Genomic DNA, 20,251 nt, shown 5'->3' on the forward strand with positions numbered 1-20,251 from the left:
GAAGACCCTCGGGGGAGTCGGGAGGACACGGCTTTCTGCTTTCTTCACGTGGACTGTGTAACTATTTTCCTGCTGTAAGCTCCATGGCCTGTGCTCACAGGAGGCACTTTCCAGTCGTTTGCATTTGTAAAGCTCAGTTAGCTCATATATGTTTTAATCACTGCTGTAATCTGCACTTGTTATAAAGAGCACGGACTTCATATATTCATAGTGATGTAGGGACAGGGCCATCTCCCTGTGTGGGGAGCTGTCTTGATGCTTCAGATGTTACCGTCAATGTTTAAAATATCGTAGCCCCTGATAAATGAAATAGACCAATATTAATATGTGGGCAGGTTTTGTTTATTGCCAAGTACATAATGTCTTTATGTGATGTTGGAACTGCATTGGAACATTCTATGACTTGAAAAATTATTTTCTATAATTCCAGTCTGAGGAAAAAAAGAATATTTAGACTCTCCAAGGTCTTCCTTCGCATAGCTGTTAAATCCAAGGCAACCGTGGAAAGCATGGATATTGGTACATCTTCTGCACGGTCCTCCGGCCCACTTGAACGGTGAGGTTTAAGGGTCATGTAGTGTGTGTAGACGTGTGCACACTATTAGTGAACATAGAGTTTAGGTTTCGTTTTGTCCTGAAGCTGCATGGCCTAGGGAAGTAATACTGAGTAATGGGTCAAGTAATGCATTGCATTCTTGGGCCTCTGACGAGTCCTAGTGAGACTTCTGTACCCAAGATAGCAGCATCTGACACAGTCTTTGAGACCCGAGAGACTCTCGGCTGAGTCTTCAGGGTTTTAGCGCACCTGCACCTTTTACTGTGAGCTGTGGGGACATGTTAGCAGCATGGGCTGAGTGGTCTCTTCATTGCACACCAGCCAGGAGGCGAGTCTCGGTGTCCCTTTCAGAACCATCCCTGTAGTGATCTGGCCCTGCCTAGTTCAGGAACCACCGGTAACTTCTCAGTAGCCCTCCAGGCTAGTAGCCAAGCCTTTTAACACAAAGGTCTTTGGGGGACACCTCCAAACCATAATATATTGTAAATCAATACACAGCAAACCCTGCCTTCTCTTTAAAATTCCTGGTACAGATTGTAGCTCTTTGAAAAGTCTGATGTAATTCTTTTGAATTTATATAGGATTAGCTTTTTCTGACTAATTATCCCTAAGTGTCTTAAACTAGTAAGAATGTCTTTTTCCTATAGTTCTGTGGGTTGACTGAGAAATTCTGGTTGGCAGTAGATGCCACAGTAGTGTGTGACACCTCAGCTCAGAAGGCCAGGCAGCTGAATTCACTTTCTGCCTGTTCTTTCATCCCTCAGAAGGCTAACTCAGGCCTTGTCAAACAGTAGCAGAATGGCTCCTAGCAGGCAGCATAAATGATTTATGAGTATCTGCCTTCCTCATATTTGATTTTGCTAGAATCCTGTGGCCCAAAGAAATCTAATAGGCAAGTCCAAATTCAAGTAGTAAAGACAATGATGACTTCTAGAAAGCCCCAACAGGTAGCATGTAGATAGCAACCAGAGAAACAGGCAAGTATTTTCTGAACATCTAATATATTAACATGTATTCTGCAAGGTTCAGTCAGGGAAGGTCTCTAATTCTTATCCTTTCCCGCACCCTCAGTCTTCCTGTGATAATCATTGTTATTCTTGGGTCTTTTTTGGTTCTTTTTGCATAAGAAAATACATATACATGTGCATATACAAAAATATATATAGACATGTATGAATGAATGTATGATTTCACATTCCAGAATAGCCTAAAATGAGAGAGAGAGAGAGAGAGAGAGAGAGAGAGAGAGAGAGAGAGAGAGAGAGAGAGAGAACAACCAGGACAGAGGATTATATAAATATGAAATTGATTAGCATTTTATGTTTACATCTATTAGCGGAGGTCTCGGTAAACGCTGTGGACACTTGGAGCTGAGACTCTAACTTTGCTTAAGTTTTGTTCAACCACCCTGCTCAAAAATACGCCTTGGCGCCATACTTTTTGTAGAATTATTCCAAGAGTTCTTCTCTGATGGCATTTCTTTTGTGTGCCAGAAATTACAGCTAGAGCAAGTGCTTCGTAACAATGCAGTCCTCTTCCTAGACTGAGAGGATAAGGCTTGAGATTCACGTGGGAGTAAATGTATTTTGCTTTAAGTTACCTGCAGACATGAAGTCGCTCCTGTGTGCTAACACATCTGGTTTTAGAGCCTCCACTGCAGTCTTCTAAACAACAGAAGCCAAAAAAGTCTCATCCCAACCAAGTCTGAATCCCTGAATTCACCTCCGCCATATTAACGCCTTTACCCTAAGACATAAGCCTTGCTGCTGCCACTGCTCACTTATGTAAGAATTGAAAACTGATAAAAACCTTACTTCACTTCTGTGACTTGCTTCAGGGGTCCTTGGTAGCAGACATAAGCTACTGAGTTACCCAGGTCTGACAATTTGATTTAATAAACAGCTTATAAAAAACTATACAGATCTCTAGTCCAACCTGTGAGTGCTACTATATTTCATCCTAGGGATCCTGCCTTTCGGGTGATTATAGTCGCTAAGGAAACAGGTCTAGGTCTGAAGATCCTAGGCGGCATTGACAGGAATGAAGGACCATTGGTATATATTCACGAAGTCACTCCTGGAGGCGACTGTTACAAGGTAGGCATAACTTCACATGCCCTACCCCACCCCAAAATAGCCAATAATGACAAAGTCCCACTGGTGCCAAGGTTTGGTTTTTTAATTCATCAGTAAATTTTTCATATAAATTTAATGTCGTGAATGAAAGGTACAGTGGAACCTTTACCTTCAAGGACATTTGCCCTAAAAACAAGTTCTCCAAGTCTGCAAAGAGTAAGCATGTCAGACTTTTACGATCGGGTGCTCATTGTGTAGTTATATGCTGTTGAACGCATCTCTGAAGCAGAGTTCAAAGTCTATCTGCAGACATATTGCCAGTGTATTTGCTGAGTTTGGATCAAGTTGGTTACCTGACCTTGAGCTTCAACAATTTAGCTGTTAAATGGAAAAAGAAAAAAGAAAAAGAAAGAAAGCAACAAACTGAACTGTCTCGTTTCCTGATTAGCACTGGTTCTCAGTGACTGGCTGGTTGCCATTCTTGGTCTGTAAGAGACTACACTCAGCTTCTGTGTGAATGACTAGATCTGGAATTCAGAGCAGGAGGGTCTAGCCTTCTTAGCCTTCTTCCTTAGTCTCATCCTTCATGCAGAAAGTAAGCGACAGAGCACCCAGTTCTTCACCTGCTGGACCAAATTTTAAATGGAACTCTAGCAGCTTAGTTAATAAACAGGCTATGCTACTGGCATTATCACCTCCTGAGGTTTTATTTATATCAACCTAGATATCATGATAAAGATTCTTACAAGCTCATTCTTATCATTGTTCTTCAGGGACGGGGTTGGGGGGATTGTTAAATAAATAATCCCACTTTTGTCCATCTCCCACTGCAGATACTTGAACAATTTATTTCCTCCCCATGGGGGGAAAAAGTGAGTTTCACCAAAATCATTATAGTGACTGAGCTGTGTCAGGTTTGTTCATCTCACAAGGCATCTGTGTTGGCTAATTTTGTGTCAGCCTGACACAAACAATATATCTGAGAGGAGAAAAACTCAACTGAGAAATTGCCTGTGTAAGCTCGGGCTGTAGGAAAGCTAAGGTATTTTCTTCATTACTGTTTGATAAATGAAGGTCCAGCCCATTGTGGGTAGGGACACCTTGGGCTGATGGTCCTGATTCAATAGGAAAGCAGGCCGAGCAAGCTGTAAGGAGCAAGCTAGTTAGAAGCACTCCTCCATGGCTTCTGCGTTAGCTCCTGCCTCCGGGTTCCTCCTCTGCTTGACTTCCCACCTCCACTGCCCTCAGTGATGGGCTGTACCTGGGAGTGTAAGTGTAAGCCCTTTCCTCCCCAATGGGTGCTTCTTCACAATGGAGACACTAAACATCTCTCCCATATACTTTTTTAAGTTCTAAGTTATTATTGGTTTAAGGTATACGATGACATATATATTTTAGCTATTCAAATTAAATTATTAGCCAAGTAACAGTCTAATATTAAAGATAAACTAATTGAAGCCCCTCCCAGCAATCCTTTTGGTAAGAAGAGAGAGGTTCCCTCCACTTCAGTTTTAAAGCTTAGAGATGTGGGCGGGGAGAGTGGGAGACTGTAGGGCATTTAGTATAGTTTAAGTTGTTTGCTTGCTTGTTTGAGACAGATTGTGACGTTTTAGTCCTGGTTTCCCTGGAGCTCACTGTGTAGCCCACACTGGCCTCCCAAATGTTCCTGTTCAAGACACAGGCCACCATGCCTTCCTGATTAAGATTCTTTGGGTAGGGCTCAAGAATAGTTCAAAGTGCCTGATAAATAATACACATTTGCTTTTAAAACAAGTAACAATCCATGCTTTTTACTTACACAAATATTTAAAATTATACTAATAAATTGAAAGCAGTCATTTTAAATGACTCTTTCACTGCAGTAAATCATAGCAGATTAAGAAACTATGCTCATGATATACATACGATTTCTTGTTAGTCGAGGTGTGCTAAAAGGCAAAAGTCTTCTGATGGACTCTTTCCTTCATTTACCACTAGAGGGCAGTGTGGAGTTATTAATGTTCAGGTCATGTGCAAAAGAAGAAAACTAATTAGAAAAAGTGTAGAAGAGTAAGTAACCCTTGGCTCTTATATTTATTTTAATATTCCTTAAGATGGAATGCTATGAGTAAACACAAAACACATGTAATTTTACTGCAGCTTTTTTTGATAATAATATGCTGCTAGTGACCTTGATTTCCTTTTAAACATTCAGCCACACTTGGTAGTCTTTTATTTTGAGATCAAGTCTCAAAAGAGAGAGAGAGAGAGAGAGAGAGAGAGAGAGAGAGAGAGAGAGAGAGAGAGAGAGACAGAGAGAGAGACAGACAGAGAGAGACAGACAGAGAGAGGGGGGGGGACAGACAGAGACAGAGACAGAGACAGAGACAGAGAGCGACAGAGAGAGCCCAGGCTGGCCTTGGATTCACTTAGTACTCAAGGTACAACTTAAGCTTGCAATCTTCTTCTCTGAGCTTCCTGAGGTGTTACAGATTTGATCACCAAATCTAATATAGTAGTACAATTTTAATCTATATGCAATTTCTACATAGTGGTTATCTTTATAGAAAACACTTACTAGAATGCCAGATGGATGGATTGTTACTTATTTTCAGAATTCCATGTGCCCTTTAACTTGGCTATAATTTATTAACACTCTGTTCTCTCTGTCTCTGTCTCTCCCTCCTCTTCCCCCTCCCCCGCTGTGTGTGTGTGTGTGTGTGTGTGTGTGTGTGTGTGTGTGTGTGTGTGAGAGAGAGAGAGAGAGAGAGAGAGAGAGAGAGAGAGAGAGAGAGAGAACCTGATTACCTGTGCTTACCAAATGTGTGCAGTACTGTGGCTGCCAGAAGAGGGCATCAGATCCTCTACAGCAGAATTCTTGTTCGCTCTAAGGGTATAGGTAGCCGTACACTGAGAGCAGATGCACCCATTTTTGGAATAAGGAGAGGTGAGAATCTGAAAGGCCTTTCTACCCCGTTAGCTAGTCTCTGGCAGTCTGGAGTCCTCACAGAACAGCCTAAGCCTCTTGTTAACCTCCTAACCCCCTGATCTTCTTACTTACCTCTTAACTTCCTGGTGCAAATCTCTGCTCAGTTCTGCTGGAGGTATCTTAGAAGCAACATTTCTGACTTACCTCACACCTTCCTCTCGTTTCTTCCCAAACAACAGCCTCTTTTCAATAGCTGTTCAAAGCTATTTCTCAATCATTTCCTTCTTCCCATATCATAAAAACCATATCCCATTTATTTCAGTATATACCACTGACCTCTGCTCTCTATCTCTTGAACCCATTAGTCAGTGTCTGTTTCTGTCTCTCTCTCTCTGTCTCTGTGTGTCTGTCTTGTCTGTCTGTCTGTCTCTCTCTCTCTCTGTGCCTGTGTGCGTGCCTTTGTGTGTCTGTCTGAAGTATGTACGTGTGTATATGTTTGCTGGTACAGGTACATGTATGTGTACATGAAAATGACAGAGGTCAATGTCAAGTGTCTTTATTTGTCACTCTCTACCTTAGTTTTTGAGACAGGGTCTCTTGCTGATCCTAGATCTGGCTGACTGCGGTAGCCTGGCTGGCCGGCCCGCCAGCTCTAAGGATCTGCCTTCTCCCTGCTGGAACCGCATGCACTTTATACGTGTGTGGTGGGTCTGTACCAGGGTTCCCCTGCTTGCACAGCAGGTGGTTTGTTTCCCTGAGCCATCCCTCTAGGTTCTCTGTTTAGTCTTTCATTGGTACTGTCATAGCTGCACCTGCTCTTGATGCAGCGTGTCTGTCTCCTCTCCTCCCTATGCTATTAGTAACCTGCAGGCCCGTGCAGACCGCCTTCTGCGTCAGCGCTCCTCCATCTCCACACTTACCAACCTGTCTCCCTGTCTTTCCGAAAGAGCCGTTCCGTCCTTATCTCGGTATAGGTATATCGTTTCATTAAGCTGGGAACAGCACCTCCTTCCCGTTCTGCTGTTCTAGATATCAGTTTAAAGAGCAGTTGGCAGGGGACTTACTTCCTGTCCTCCACTGCAAGTGCAGATAAGGCCAGGTTGTGTTGCTCTGTGTGTGTGGCGAGTGCTTGTTCCCGTGCTTCATATCACCTGGCTCAGTTCGTAATGGTGTCTGTGTCTCCAATTGTTTTAGGGTCATGACTTTTTTTTTTAAAGATGTATTTCTTTACTTACATTTCAAATTTTATTTCCTTTCCTGGTTTCCTGTCCATAAGTCCCCATCCCCTCCCCACCCCCCCATACCGGTATTCCCCCATCCATCCCCTTACCCCCCCACATTCCCCCCGCACTGGGGGTCCAACCTTGGCAGGGCCAAGGGCTTCCCCTTCCACTGGTGCCCCAACAAGGCTATTCTCTGCTACATATGCAGTTAGAGCCCTGGGTCAGTCCATGTATAGTCTTTCAGTAGTGGTTTAGTCCCTGGAAGCTCTGGTTGGTTGGCACTGTTGTTCTTATGGGGTTGCAAACTCCTTCAGCTCTTTCAATCCTTCCTCTAATTCCCCCAAGGGGGTCCTGTTCTCAGTTCAGTGGTTTGCTGCTAGCATTGACCTCTGTATTGGGCATGCTGTGGATGTGTCTCTCAGGAGAGATCTATATCCGGTCCCTTTCAGCATGCATTTTTTAGCTTCATCAATCGTATCTAGTTTTGGTGACTGTATATGTGTGTGTGTGTGTGTGTGTGTGTGTGTGTGTGTGTGGAGATATATATAGATAGATAGATAGATAGATAGATAGATAGATAGATAGATAGATAGATATGCCACATGTGGGGCAGGCTCTGAATGGCTGTTCCTTCAATCACTGCTCTAAACTTTGCTTCCATATCCCCTCCTATAGATATATTTTTCCCCTTTTAAGAAGGAGTGGGAGCATCACATTTTGGTCATCCTTCTTCTTGAGCTTCCTGTGGTCTGTGGATTGCATCTTGGATAATTCAAGCTTTTGGGCTAATATCCACTTCACAATAGTCCAAAATAATATAAAATATCTTGATGTGACTTTAACCAAGCAAGTGAAAGATCTGTATGACAAGAACTTCAAGTCTCTGAAGAAAGAAATTGAAGATCTCAGAAGATGGAAAGATCTCCCATGCTCATGGATTAATACAGTAAATATAGCAGGATTAATATAGTAAAAATGACCATTTTGCCAAAAGCAATCTACGGATTCAATGTAATCCCCATCAAAATTCCTACTCAATTCTTTATAGAGATAGAAAGAGCAATTTGCAAATTCATTTGGAATAACAAAAAATGGAGGATAGCCTTTTGATGGCAAGGACTCCAACTGATTTCTTCATAGTAATTTCCTTAGTGTGACTCACTCGGAAATCAATGAGTGATCTGCCATGGTCATTCTGTCACATTTCTACTCTTTGCCATCCACTGCCACCAACTTCCCTGTAGACCAGTGCATCTCCTCCTTGGCCCTGTGTATCCAAGCATGGATAACATTTTGAATTGTTTGAATGGTTTTTTCTTTCATTGCTAATAACATAAAGTAAAAGATTCTTTGTTAATTTGAAGTAATATTGCATATTTCATATAGTTGATTTTTAAGAAATGTTTAAAATACATAGCTAAGCTCTGTATATAATATGCATATGTAGCTATGTACTCTGCCTGTTTGCCTGTAAGAGCATTCTCCTCCCAGCTCTGAAGCAGTGCCATGGCACCCTTGGCAGTACTCCTCCTCGCCACATAAAGAAACATAACCTCATACACTTGTTTGTCACTTTAGATTTGGTAAATTGAAGAATTTTTGTCAAGCTCGTAAGTAAAGACAGAGGTCCCACTGACGTAAGCGCCCACAGTTAGTGATGGTCACGAAGTGTGGAAGGCCATAGTTCACTTGGAGATGAGCGCTTCTTTGAACGTATGCTGCGCACACTGCTGAACCGTGATTAAAGCATTTGGATACGTCAGACGGCTTCTGGGAGACAGAATCCAGTTCCGTTGGTGCGCACTGAGGAGCAGTAGCCAAGACTTCACTCTGCAGTCCCCACTCGGCTTTGTTGCCATTGTTTCCATTATGATATAGCCATGTTAATTTCCCAGAGCTCTTTCCTGAACCTTATTAATTTGTTACTGAGTTACTATATTTTTTGCACTGTGCAAGGGAAACAATCATGATGCTCTGATCTAGCCAAGCATAGGAATGAGCGCCTAGTCTGAGAGTTCGCTGTGTTAAGATGTTCTGTTTTCGAAAGGGAAGAAGCGAGTGTTAGTCAGGATGGTAGAAAGTCAGTGCTCTGATTCCGGGACGTAACATGTACTTTGTTTGTCAAAGATAGTGTTTGAGCCTGGCTGTGGGTGTGAGCGTTATTCCTGTAGAGAAATGGAGGTAGATGAGTGACCATGTATAAAATCACTGAAACATTAGCTGTTTTGAGAAACATCCTCCGAAAAGAAGTTGAGGAGTTTTATGCTGCGATGGAAGGTGGATGATGAAGCTAGAAAAAGGTAGGTTGCTGTTAATTTCAGACTTGGAAAGCTAATGTTCCTAGCAGTGGGCTCCACCCAGGACTCTATTTGGAGAGCAGTATAACTGAGCTTTGTCTGTACATGGCCCATGGTAAAGGTGAGACTGCTTCCCCTTACCTTATTTACCACCTTAAATGTGCGTGACCTGTATTCTTTGATTCTTACAATAGCTGGATACTTTCCCCAAGATTTTCACTAAGAAAACGAAGTGTTTCATAGATATTAAGCAACTTTATTATACTGCACTAGTATCGAGAGTTAAAAGAAGCCTACATCTAACTTGCAGATTGGGAACGGGACTCCACAGGCTGTCAGAAGAAGTACTTCCTTTCTAAGTTATGAGCTAGTCCTGTAAGGATCAGACTCAATAGATGGTTTCTGATGATACAATAATGCCATTTAAAACTTTGTAATATAGTCATAACTGAAACCAACGGTGATGGCAGTTTACTACAGCAGAGCTTAAGTGGCCAGAAACACATTATTGTTTCAGCATTACATCGCTGTCAAATGAGAGAGCGCAGACAGAAGGTCGGCATGGAGACACGCTTGGCATTTTACTTACCGTGTGGCACAGCTGCCCATAACCTGTGAGTGGAAGAGGCTTCACCTTCCCTCAAGTCTTATCTGCACACAGATTACATATTAATCCATCTGGGACACAGTTCACTCTTAGAATGCAGGACGTTACAAAAAAAAAAAAAGAAAAAAAAAGGCTTTGTTTTCATTCACATGCTCTGACTTTTAAACATGTTTAGAAATTCATATGACCAGCTAATATCTGACTCTAAGAGGCCAAGGAAAACACTAACCATTGTAAGTGCATGTTCAAAAGTACAGATGTGTATAAACACTAGAAACCTGGGGCAGGTCATGGACACTGCCCAGCTTGGGAAGAGAACACAGGAGTCTCAGGTTAGTCTGAGCCCTTCTGCCTATCTGGACTTCTCAGCCTTTTTCTCTGTTCTGGCAGTGTTTTCTTTAAGAACCATGAACATAGGAGTTAGCTCCAGATGTTCTTAGTTTAGATCCTGGTTCCTGCTGAGAGCTCCTCCATCCCCTTGTTCTCATTGTTCTTGGAGATCTGCTCAGTACTGACAGAGCTCGATTCTAAGTCAGATTTACCCGAATGCTAACGAACCTCCATGCCCTTCCCTGTCAGTCCCCTGCTACTAATACTTCCACCCAAATGCAATATAGTTGCCATCTGACCTGTGGCCATCCATACCAAATGTTCCCTTTCAAGGAAACTTAATTAAATGATATTTTATTTCCAGTAAAGACACTCCAGGAAAGGATAAGTATAAACCATTTTTTTTCAAATGAACATAGTTAGAAAAATTCTTAAGAAGGTGCTAGAAAACAAAATCAGGAGCATATAAAGAAAATCACACATCTTAACCGATTGAGCTTGATCATGGAGTTACAAAGGTTAGTTTGACTTACGTAAATCAATAAATGTAGCCCAGCATATAAGCAAACATATATACAAAATCACAGAATATTACTATTGGTGGTGAAAAGGAATTTGACAAAGCCTAACGTGCCTTCATGATGAGAGGTCTGTAGACATTAGGAATAGACTCAGTGTACCTGGAAAGAGGAAAGGCTGTGTTCTACACAACAAACCTGCACCGACCTACAGCGGATGGAGACAAACCGAGCATTTCCTGCGCAGTCAGGCATGAGACAAGGCTGTACGCTCTCCTCTTCCGTATTCATAGAGTGCTCAGAACTAGCTCTAGCAGTTAGAGAAAAACACAAAGGGGTAAAACAATGGAGAAAAATTAGTACTGTCATTATTTGCAGATGTCATTCTTTATTCAAAAGACCCTATAGAATCTCCTAGAAAACTCTCGAACTCTAATAAACACTTAGTAATTGAGGACACAAAATATTTAGAAAAATAGCTTTTATATTTACTAGTAGCAAACTCTCAGAGGAAGAAATTAGAAAAAAAATTCGTATTAGTTCATAAATATACAGAAATGTATATGTTTATATACATATATAAATGTATAAATGTATATATTCACACATGAAAAGTCAAAATAATATATGTATATGTATATATATACTATGTATAAATATATTATGTCAAGCACATACACATATATATGTAATATAGGTATATATGTACAGTAGCTAGGAATTCATCTATCTAGAGAAGTTCAAGATTTCTACAGTGAAAACTTAAAGGCATTTGAAAATAGAAATCAAAGAAGACCATAAATGATGAAAAGATCTTTCATTCTCCTGAATTGGAAGAATTAATAATCATAAAAATGGCTGTAATGCCAAAATTAACCTACAGATTTCAACATAATACATATCAAAACTCTGATGTCATATTTCCCAGATCTAGAAAAAGCAATTCAAGAATTCATAGACTGTTACCAATAAATTTTTTATGTCTAAATTTGTAGAGCTAAGATTAACAATGATATTATTTTTATAGTAAGACTAAGAATTTTGTGTTGGAGACTTACTTGCAATACTAGTTTGAGAATATAGACTCTGGGTAGGATTCTGTGGACGCCAGAGGAGGACTCAACTCATTAAGCTCACTGTAGTAGCACACCGTAGTAGTAGTAGTGGAAAAATTGCATCCTTTTTTAGTGTGCTTAATAGGTGTGAAAAGATATTGGAATGCATCTAACTTTGAAATGTAACTGAAAGAACACAGATAAAACTATCTAGAATGACGTAATAAATAGGAACTTCCAGCACTCTTGAAATTTTCTGCATTCTTCCACTCATTACCCACCACCATTGTACTGATAAAAGACTGACCAAAAGCAACTAGGGATGAAAGGGTTTATTTTGCTTAGAGTTCCAGGAGACAGTCCATCACTGATGGAGGTCAGGGCAGGAACCTAGAGGCAAGAATAACTGAGTAGGTCTGTTTGCTGACCCATTCTCTGGTACATTGGTTGGCTCTCTTGTGCAGCCCAGGATGCCTTATGAGGGAATGGTACTGCCCACAGTGTGCGGGGCCTAGTACATGAAGCAGCGATCAACACAATGCCTCATAGATGTGCCTAAGACAGACTGGATACAGATGATTATTCAGCTGAGGTTTGTAAGGTGCTTCTGGGTAGTGTCAGGTTAACAGTTAATTTAAAGCATAACTGCTCCTCCTGCATAAACTCTCCAGATTTTGCTTATTTTCCTCTAGCTTTCACAGAAGAGGTTTTTAAGGACTGAAACCTAGCATATTATAGACTACATACCAAGCGTCTGAGCATAGTCTGTATATGGTTGCTTTTCATGAAACACACTGGAACTCAATGAGCTGGACCCGGCAAGACGGAAATTAATTTGTAAGATCCTGGAAAATTAGCTCTTCTTTTTTATTGAAGAGGGGTGCAAGAAGGGGTGTGTGTGATGTACCATGTTCATCCTGCCTCCAGTCAGTGTTACTGTGAATTTTCCCCATATATTTATCAAGTGTAGGGAAAATGACTATGACTGTAATTTATGAATTATGTTGTTTGACCTGTAATTATCTTTAACCATGCATTTACAAAAGAACCCAAATTAGTATTGCAAATTTTATTTTTAATGAATTGCCTTTTTTGATTTATTTTTTTGTGTCTAATTGTTTGTATTTAAAAGAGGTTTTGAGTCTGGAACAGACGACACAGTATGTGAGCCGTGCTCCTATAGAGCCTGTTTTCTACAGTTGTTTACATGTGCTATATATACAAAGGCCAAAGGCCAACCCACAGGAGCTCGCTCTCTATTTCACCATATGGCTTCCAGGCATTGAATTTCAGTTGCCAGGCTTGGTGACAAATTGGTGAATTGTTGATCCATTCACTAGCCCTAAAATCTCCTGATGAATGTTTTATATTTAGCTTCCCTATGTATTCATTGCTAAGTAGGAGACATGATACTATGTAATTTTTTCAAAAATAATTATTTATAATAAAATTGCCATAAATCACCATTTTTAATGAGGAATCCCATCAGATCAAAGATTGATTACACAAAGCATGTATTTTAGTAGATAAGATTCTTTATTGTGATATTTTTAGTATTTGAGATTCAAATACAATTTATTTAGGAATCATAATCACCCCCACTCCTCTCCCAAACACCTCCTAGATTCTTCTCACCTAAACACATTGCCAAATTCTTGCCCCTTCCCTTTTTTAATAACACCTGGACTCCAGTCTGTGCTGCTCTATACTCATGGGCGTGGGGCCAGCCAACGGAGCTTGGTCAGGCTCCCTGGGGCGTCATGCTTACACGATCGTGATTCTCACTCCCCACAAGCCTTCCGTAGCGGGTTGCTCTTCAGTCAAGGTGGGGGCTCACAGTGGAATGTTGACTTGTTTGATAATTTTCAGATCTTGTGCAGACAGCCACAGCTGCTGTGAGCGCATGAGTGCAGTCACCCTGTCATCTGCCTCATCTTTAGCAATGCTCCTGCACCATACCGGAGGAGAGTGGTGGACATGCCCCACTTGTGGCTGACACTCTACTGACCACTCAGATTTGATTTTAAGTCAGTTTTCTTGAATTTGTAGAGATTATGTCAATACAATCAAAGTAAAAAAGTAAGCTTTTTAAACCTTATGTGTTAGTCAGCCTTCTCTACACCAGAACCCTGAGTCTGGTGTAGATTCACACTATTGTTTCCGTCCTTGCTTGACTGGCCCATTGCTTTTGGCCTAAGGCATCATATTCTGGCAAGATGTGACGGAGTGGCAATGTTCCCCTAACATCCAGGAAGCAAGAGAAAAGAAACCAGGCTTCCCTCTTTTAGGTTCGTCCCCAGTGCGTCCAGTGTCCCCCACATACCCCACCTCTAATCTCAACTGCTTCCAATTATGCCCGGTGGAGTACTAAACCTTCAGTACAGAGAACCTTGAAGGACACTCAAAATAAAATCCTTTGCTGATATTGTAGTACTGGCAATAATATTTTCTGTGTTTGTATTAAATCTTTAAAAATGGAACTTTAAATGTAAATAAGAAATACTCAAGTTAATAAAGATAAAAAAAATGGAACTTTAATTTTCAGTTGAATTAAGAGAAAAAAACAAGTGACTGAGATATAGGCCCAACAAGGACATTAAATCTTATAATTGATTATTCTGTATCTGATGTGGTTGGGAGAGTTATGCACAGGTCCAGGGCTTAACAAAGACATCCAGTTAAAGTTGGTGATTATCAGCATGGACATATGCACATGACATATGATACCACATGCACAGCCTAGTTGGCTTGGCCACAGGAAGGGCTAACAAGTCTAGAAAAGAGGATACTTGAGTGATAAATAACATTTGCATAAAACCAAAGCAATTAGGTTTCTTAACCTTGTTTTTAAAAAGTCAGTGTAGTGTGCATGTTTGGACAGGTCCGTTCATGTTCTGTGTGTGAATGTGCGTGCATGTTTGTATGAGTCTGCATGTGTATATGCACATGCATGTGTGTACACGTGTCCTTACATCCCCATTCAACAGTTGGTAGGAGGAAAGAGGCAAATGCTCGCTCGTTCACTGGGGTAGACGAGTCTCCTATTCTGAAATATTCTTTATGCAATGCGTGCTTGACTTGCTCTATCTGAGTCAGAATCTTATCAGACTCAGAGCTGAGCTTTGAAAACAAGTACCCTTTTGTGTACAGGCCAGTTTCTTATGGTAGACTGATTCATTAGCATAAGGATTTATTCACTGCATGTATAAACCACCATTACAATACTTAACCATCCATTAATAGAACATTTTGCTATTTGGATTCTCTAATTTTTTTACTCTGTTTATGGCATTATTCACAAGATTATTTGCTTTTCTTATGTTAATTTTGTTAAAACTACTTTACTATTATTATTTTGTAATTTTCTGTTTGGCTTTTATTTTTAGGATGGACGTTTGAAGCCAGGAGATCAGCTTGTCTCCATAAACAAGGAATCTATGATTGGTGTATCATTTGAAGAAGCAAAAAACATACTTACCAGAGCCAAGTTGAGGTAACAATTCCATCCATATGATAGGATGAGACATTGAGTACATATATGTAAAGGTCGTGATGAGGCTATCCTACAGGTTTTCACTGTACTAGAAACACTATCTTTGCATTTACTTGACCGCATTTGTTGAATATCCACAAAGTAATCTCTTTAAATCGTAGGTGGGAATCTCCGTGGGAGATAGCATTTATCAGACAGAAGTCTTACTGTGGTCATCCAGGAGACATTTGCTGTCAGTCCCCACCAGTGTCAGAAGACTGTGAACCTCCAACCTCAGCATTTAATCTTCTTTCCTCTCCCGCTGGAACACTAGTTCCAAAGACTTCATCCACTCCCAAGACTCAGGACTCCATTTTACCCTCCTGTACAGTAATTCAGGTAACCTTAAATTCTAGTTTATATATTCAGTCCATAAATCTCTTACTTTTTTTGTTGTTGGTTAAGTCAATATAGAATTGTAATTTTATTAACAATGCTTATTAATAAGTTAATATCTCCTTGAAATACTTTTCCTTTTTAGATTTTTATCATGTAAAACAGATTTTTCAAGCTAATGTACCCTTTCTTTAAAAACTTAGAAAACATCAACATAAAATAACATGGTACCATAAAGATACTAGACATCATTAATTCTCCAATTTTCTGTTTCTACCTAATAAAAGATAGGCGTGTGCATGTATGTGCGTGCGTGCATGTATGTGCGTGCGTGTGTGTGTGTGTGTGTGTGTGTGTGTGTGTGTGGTATATGCGTTCAGTCCTTAGTGTCTTCTCTTCATGCTGAGGCTGATCCTGATCATCCTGTCTATGGATAGTGTTCCTCTCACCCTCACATGTGTGTCCTATGAAATTGTTCACCTTACTTATTTGATTCCAGAACATGAGGAATTTATTATATCCAGAGTAATGTGTTTGCTTTGAACTGCTACATGGTCCTAATAAATCATAATTCCAAAGCAGAATCTATATTCTTTAAATCTGTGTTAGGAATAAAACACAAGAAGCAAGTAGCCTTTCACTCATAGGATGAGTTCCTTAAGGGTAACATCTGTTCAAGGTGATGGTGATCAGAAAGACTGTTCTGTCAGCCCCTGGACTGGTTCTTTTAAAGGCAAGGGGCATGGCCTTCTGTTCTCTTACCCTTAGACACGGTAGACTAAAAGCACTGTTACTTTCAACTCTGAAATGCTTTCTCTGAAGATGAATATAGCGAGTATTAGGAACTTCATTTTTTTGGAATATTTCTTTGATCTTTTTAACCATTCTATTTATGTTAACATGAGCATCTAGTTTGTGCTTTGACCTACTTTAGAAAATGACATATCGTTTCCCTCACAGACTCAACCTGAACACAATAAAACAGAGTATACTACGGTTACTTCTTTGAACAACAACCCTACAGATACATCTAATGCAGGTAAATTCCCATTTAATTCCTGCTTTGTTTATCAACTACTCTTTCTCAATGAGTAATTGAAAATCAGTAATATGACTCAATAGATCTTAAAGATGGTGTAGTGCCTTTCAGTGAATAAAAAAAGCAAAATAAATGTATTGTTTGATGCTTTCTGTTAAATCTTGACTTTTGCTAGAACTTTCTCTGAACAAAGAGTTGAAATTTTAAAAAGTACATTATAATAAATGTCTGTGAAGCTGTAATTGCTATCGAATTGTTGAACCAAGGAAATCAAGTAACAAAGAGTCAAGATACGAGTTCTTGTCTCTTTACTGAAGTACTGATGGGATATACAACTACAGCTTTGGAAGCACAGTACACATAGCACAGCTATCGTACGAATATGAATTAAAATGGACATCCATACCTCCTTTGAAATAATATTTGAATTACTGTAAAATGACTTAGTGATTTTAAAAATAATAAAATCAAATCAAAATGATCTAAGCTATACATAGAAAAGGATTTTCATCACTCCATAAAGTTCTTATTGACTCGAATATCGAGAAAAATAATCCCTCCACTGAAATTGTCTCCAAGTTAAAGACAATTTAGAAACTGTATTTACTATAACTAAAAGACTAACTACATATTCTTAAGTAATGATTCAAATTACAACCCATATATATTAATTTTTAACATTATTAATTTTTCTTAGAATTACAAAATACAGAGAACTGGTTTAGATGAAGTAGCTACTAGACATGAACAAGTGGTCAGTTCATCAACAGAGCATATGCTCACCAGGCTGAGGCCCTGTAATCAGTCCTCAGCACTAAAGAAAAAGAAAAACCAGCATCAGACTTCACAGCAATTTATGCTGTGTTCTTCATGTTTCCTCTGCCTGGGAGAAGGATTTTCCAATGGGTTAGAATTTTTTAACCAAAATTATATACCTTTTAATTACCGAGATTTAGTGATTCTTGGAAATAATATTAATTAGTATTCCTTTCACATAATTAACATCCAGTCTCTTGATAGACTGTTTTTATTTTAAATTGGGAGCTCACATGGAAAGACAAAAAAGACAGATGACTAAAGCAGCCAGTCTAAGATGTGGGGTCACAGTTGCTCCATGATGAAAGTCGGGGTCTTTCTTCTTCCACTGTTGTGAGACATTAGTTATATAATGTGTGTAATACATTTTCAATTTTTAAAGCAACCAAAGTAAGTACTCCCCATAGCCATTTATTTAGGGTACATTTGCTAAATGTTACCGAGTTAGCAACGAATGCAGCACAGCAGGAAGTTAAGAGAGATTCAGGGACTTTCTGTGAGTTATTTAATGTTATAGTAAAAGAAATCATGAAGGTTACATCCTCATTACTCAAGTCAGAAAACACGTAAATATACATGTCTTTTTCCATAGGTAAGCATACATGCATATATTTTATAATGTGCACAAATAGTGTAAAAACATGTACAGTGTAGACCAAGGGGAGAGGGAGGGAGGATCTATATTCAGTGGAAACAGCCTTTGATGTGCATGTGGTACAGGACAGCACAAGAGCAGGCTGCGAGTTTCTAACCCTTCATCCTGTTTTCTTAGCTCAGCAACCCTGAGAAGGTTGCTTCAAGGGGAAGTTACGGATTCCAGACCGTGGGTATCCATCCCTTAGCATTATGATTGATACATGGCTTGCGCTCAGCAGTATTTTTCCTGTTAATCACGCTGTAGACATTTAAGCTAGCATATATTCTGATAACACTCAGCGCAAGCGCATTGATAGCACTCCAGCGCAAGCGCATTGACTGACGTGAGTGCTTCTTCCCTGTGACTCAATTCTGTGTCCTCCTTCAACCTCCAGAGCTAGGGACGAGCAAAGGACTTGTCAGTATGCAAAGAGCAAGTAAGAAACACCAGCTTCTCAGAACCAAGTGCTCTGAGTCGTAAAGGAAGCAGGCAGAAAGCCATCCTAACTCAAGGGAGCGCATGAGGCAGAGCACAGCGGAGATGAGAGGTGCCAGACCTTACACAGCAGCGTAGACCTTAAAATAGTAAGGAAAGGGATACCTGTCAATGACTATAAGAAAAGATGCCTGATTTTAGAACAGGAAAGCAACTATTGAAAAATATATTGGAGTATGCCATTTATAATATTAAAATATTAACGATATTTTTCTAGGATAGAATTAACATTAACTCAGACCCACTTTTTATTTCTACATACATATAGTAGGCGAGATATTACAGGATGAAGTATTATACAGGAAGGGAGGCAGCAAGCCCTCACAACTGTCTCTAGATAACTTGCACGTGCTATGATTTTCCCATATTAGCCTCTGAAGTATCACCTTCTAGACTTTAGTCAGTCGGTATCACAGGAGTGCGTTTCTCATTAGCGTCATTTTGAGTCTGTTCTGTGTGTGGCATAAAATTGTGAATTGGTGAAACTAAGCATTGTGAGCATTCGGTTGTTATGAGAGGTCGTAAGGAAACTTGCTAAGTTTGAGACTGGAGCATCACTGGAAAAAGTTCAAAGAAAAACAATATGTAGCTCTTCATCTGCGCACGTGAGCACAGTGGGACTCTTCAGAGTTTGGGTATGTGTGATAAGAACTGGAATATCTGTGTACTCTGCTCCTCGACCAATAAAATCTCAGTTGTGAAAGAGTTAAAAAAAAAAAGAAAAGACTTAATTCCTTAGTACTCTGTCTTTTAAAACTCAAACAGTGCTGATGGGAAAATACCTTCCAAGTCTTCATGGAGTTAATTTTACAGAGCCTTTCATTTCTTCTTGTTCTAAGAAGATCCAAGAACGATAAAGTCTTTTCCCAATAAAGGAGCGAACGGGAGGTTAAAGCAGGGTGGGGGCACTAGCAATTGAGGTAGGGTCTTTATGGACTTAACAACTCCGCATTGTCAACATGAGCTGGTGTTGTGTGCACTCACTCTTAAAGAATTAACCTGCAGGTCAGCATGGAGAGAGTGGTAGGCTGAAGAAAACTAGCTTTGTCAAGGCCCAGTGCTTGCTGTTAAGCGAGGGTCGAGATAGTTTTACGTCACTTCCTTGTTTTTGTTGTTGTTTTCTATGACTTTACTGATTTTTGCCATTATAGTCTCTGTCAAATATGAGTTTGAGTCTTTCTACTATGATAAGAATTTGGTGATGAAAAAGGGGACCCAGCAACACTGGAGTCACCAGAGACTAGAACGGTAGCATTGTCGTTGCCTGGCTGTGCCACCTGGGCCAGTTTCTTTACTGTGTCAGGCTCTGCTTTGAGGAATGAGAATAATGACACCGATGTTACTTTGTTCTTACGAAGATTAACAAAGTCAAGTCTAATTCATTCACTACCAGCCTATAGTAAAAACAGAGCTGACTCGTTATTTCCACTTTTTGCTGTACCATATTTTTATGCTCAGCAATAGGAAAACAGTAAAAATGTGTGCCTTGGTGTGTGTCACGTGTATCTGCCTCTCTCCTTTCTGATCATTGCTTTCATCTACACACTTAAATTTGAATTGAGTCAGGCCCAGTTAGTGTTGGGCTGAAACCACAGGAAGGATAGTTTGTGTTCACCTGGTGTTAGTGGTCCTTAACTGTAGGTCAGCCACCAACTTGAAAACATGTCTCAAGGTGAAACCTTGAAGTTGAAAAAGAGAGTGTTCTTACCTGTCTTTGTTCTTCCAGTCCATTTCATCTCATGGTGGTCTTTTCTACCACATTGCAAGTTTGATACAGATTTTCTCTTAATAGTAAAAATGGAGATTTAATATTTTTTACCCTCATGG

The 20,251-nt window shown here is 40.0% G+C and overlaps 1 protein-coding gene across 1 annotated transcript in view; it reads left to right on the forward strand.

Annotated features, from left to right (window-relative positions):
* Positions 1-509: 509 nt before the first annotated feature.
* Stxbp4 (syntaxin binding protein 4) overlaps positions 510-20,251 on the forward strand; it is a 127,349-nt gene continuing 107,607 nt past the window's right edge. The window contains exons 1-5 of the mRNA XM_032914218.1: positions 510-556; positions 2,520-2,652; positions 14,956-15,062; positions 15,224-15,440; positions 16,398-16,476. Coding sequence (XP_032770109.1) covers positions 510-556; positions 2,520-2,652; positions 14,956-15,062; positions 15,224-15,440; positions 16,398-16,476 — 583 coding nt within the window. The remainder of the gene's footprint in view (positions 557-2,519; positions 2,653-14,955; positions 15,063-15,223; positions 15,441-16,397; positions 16,477-20,251) is intronic.

Source organism: Rattus rattus, chromosome 9 (genome assembly GCF_011064425.1).
Source record: "Rattus rattus isolate New Zealand chromosome 9, Rrattus_CSIRO_v1, whole genome shotgun sequence".
Classification (NCBI taxonomy): domain Eukaryota; kingdom Metazoa; phylum Chordata; class Mammalia; order Rodentia; family Muridae; genus Rattus; species Rattus rattus.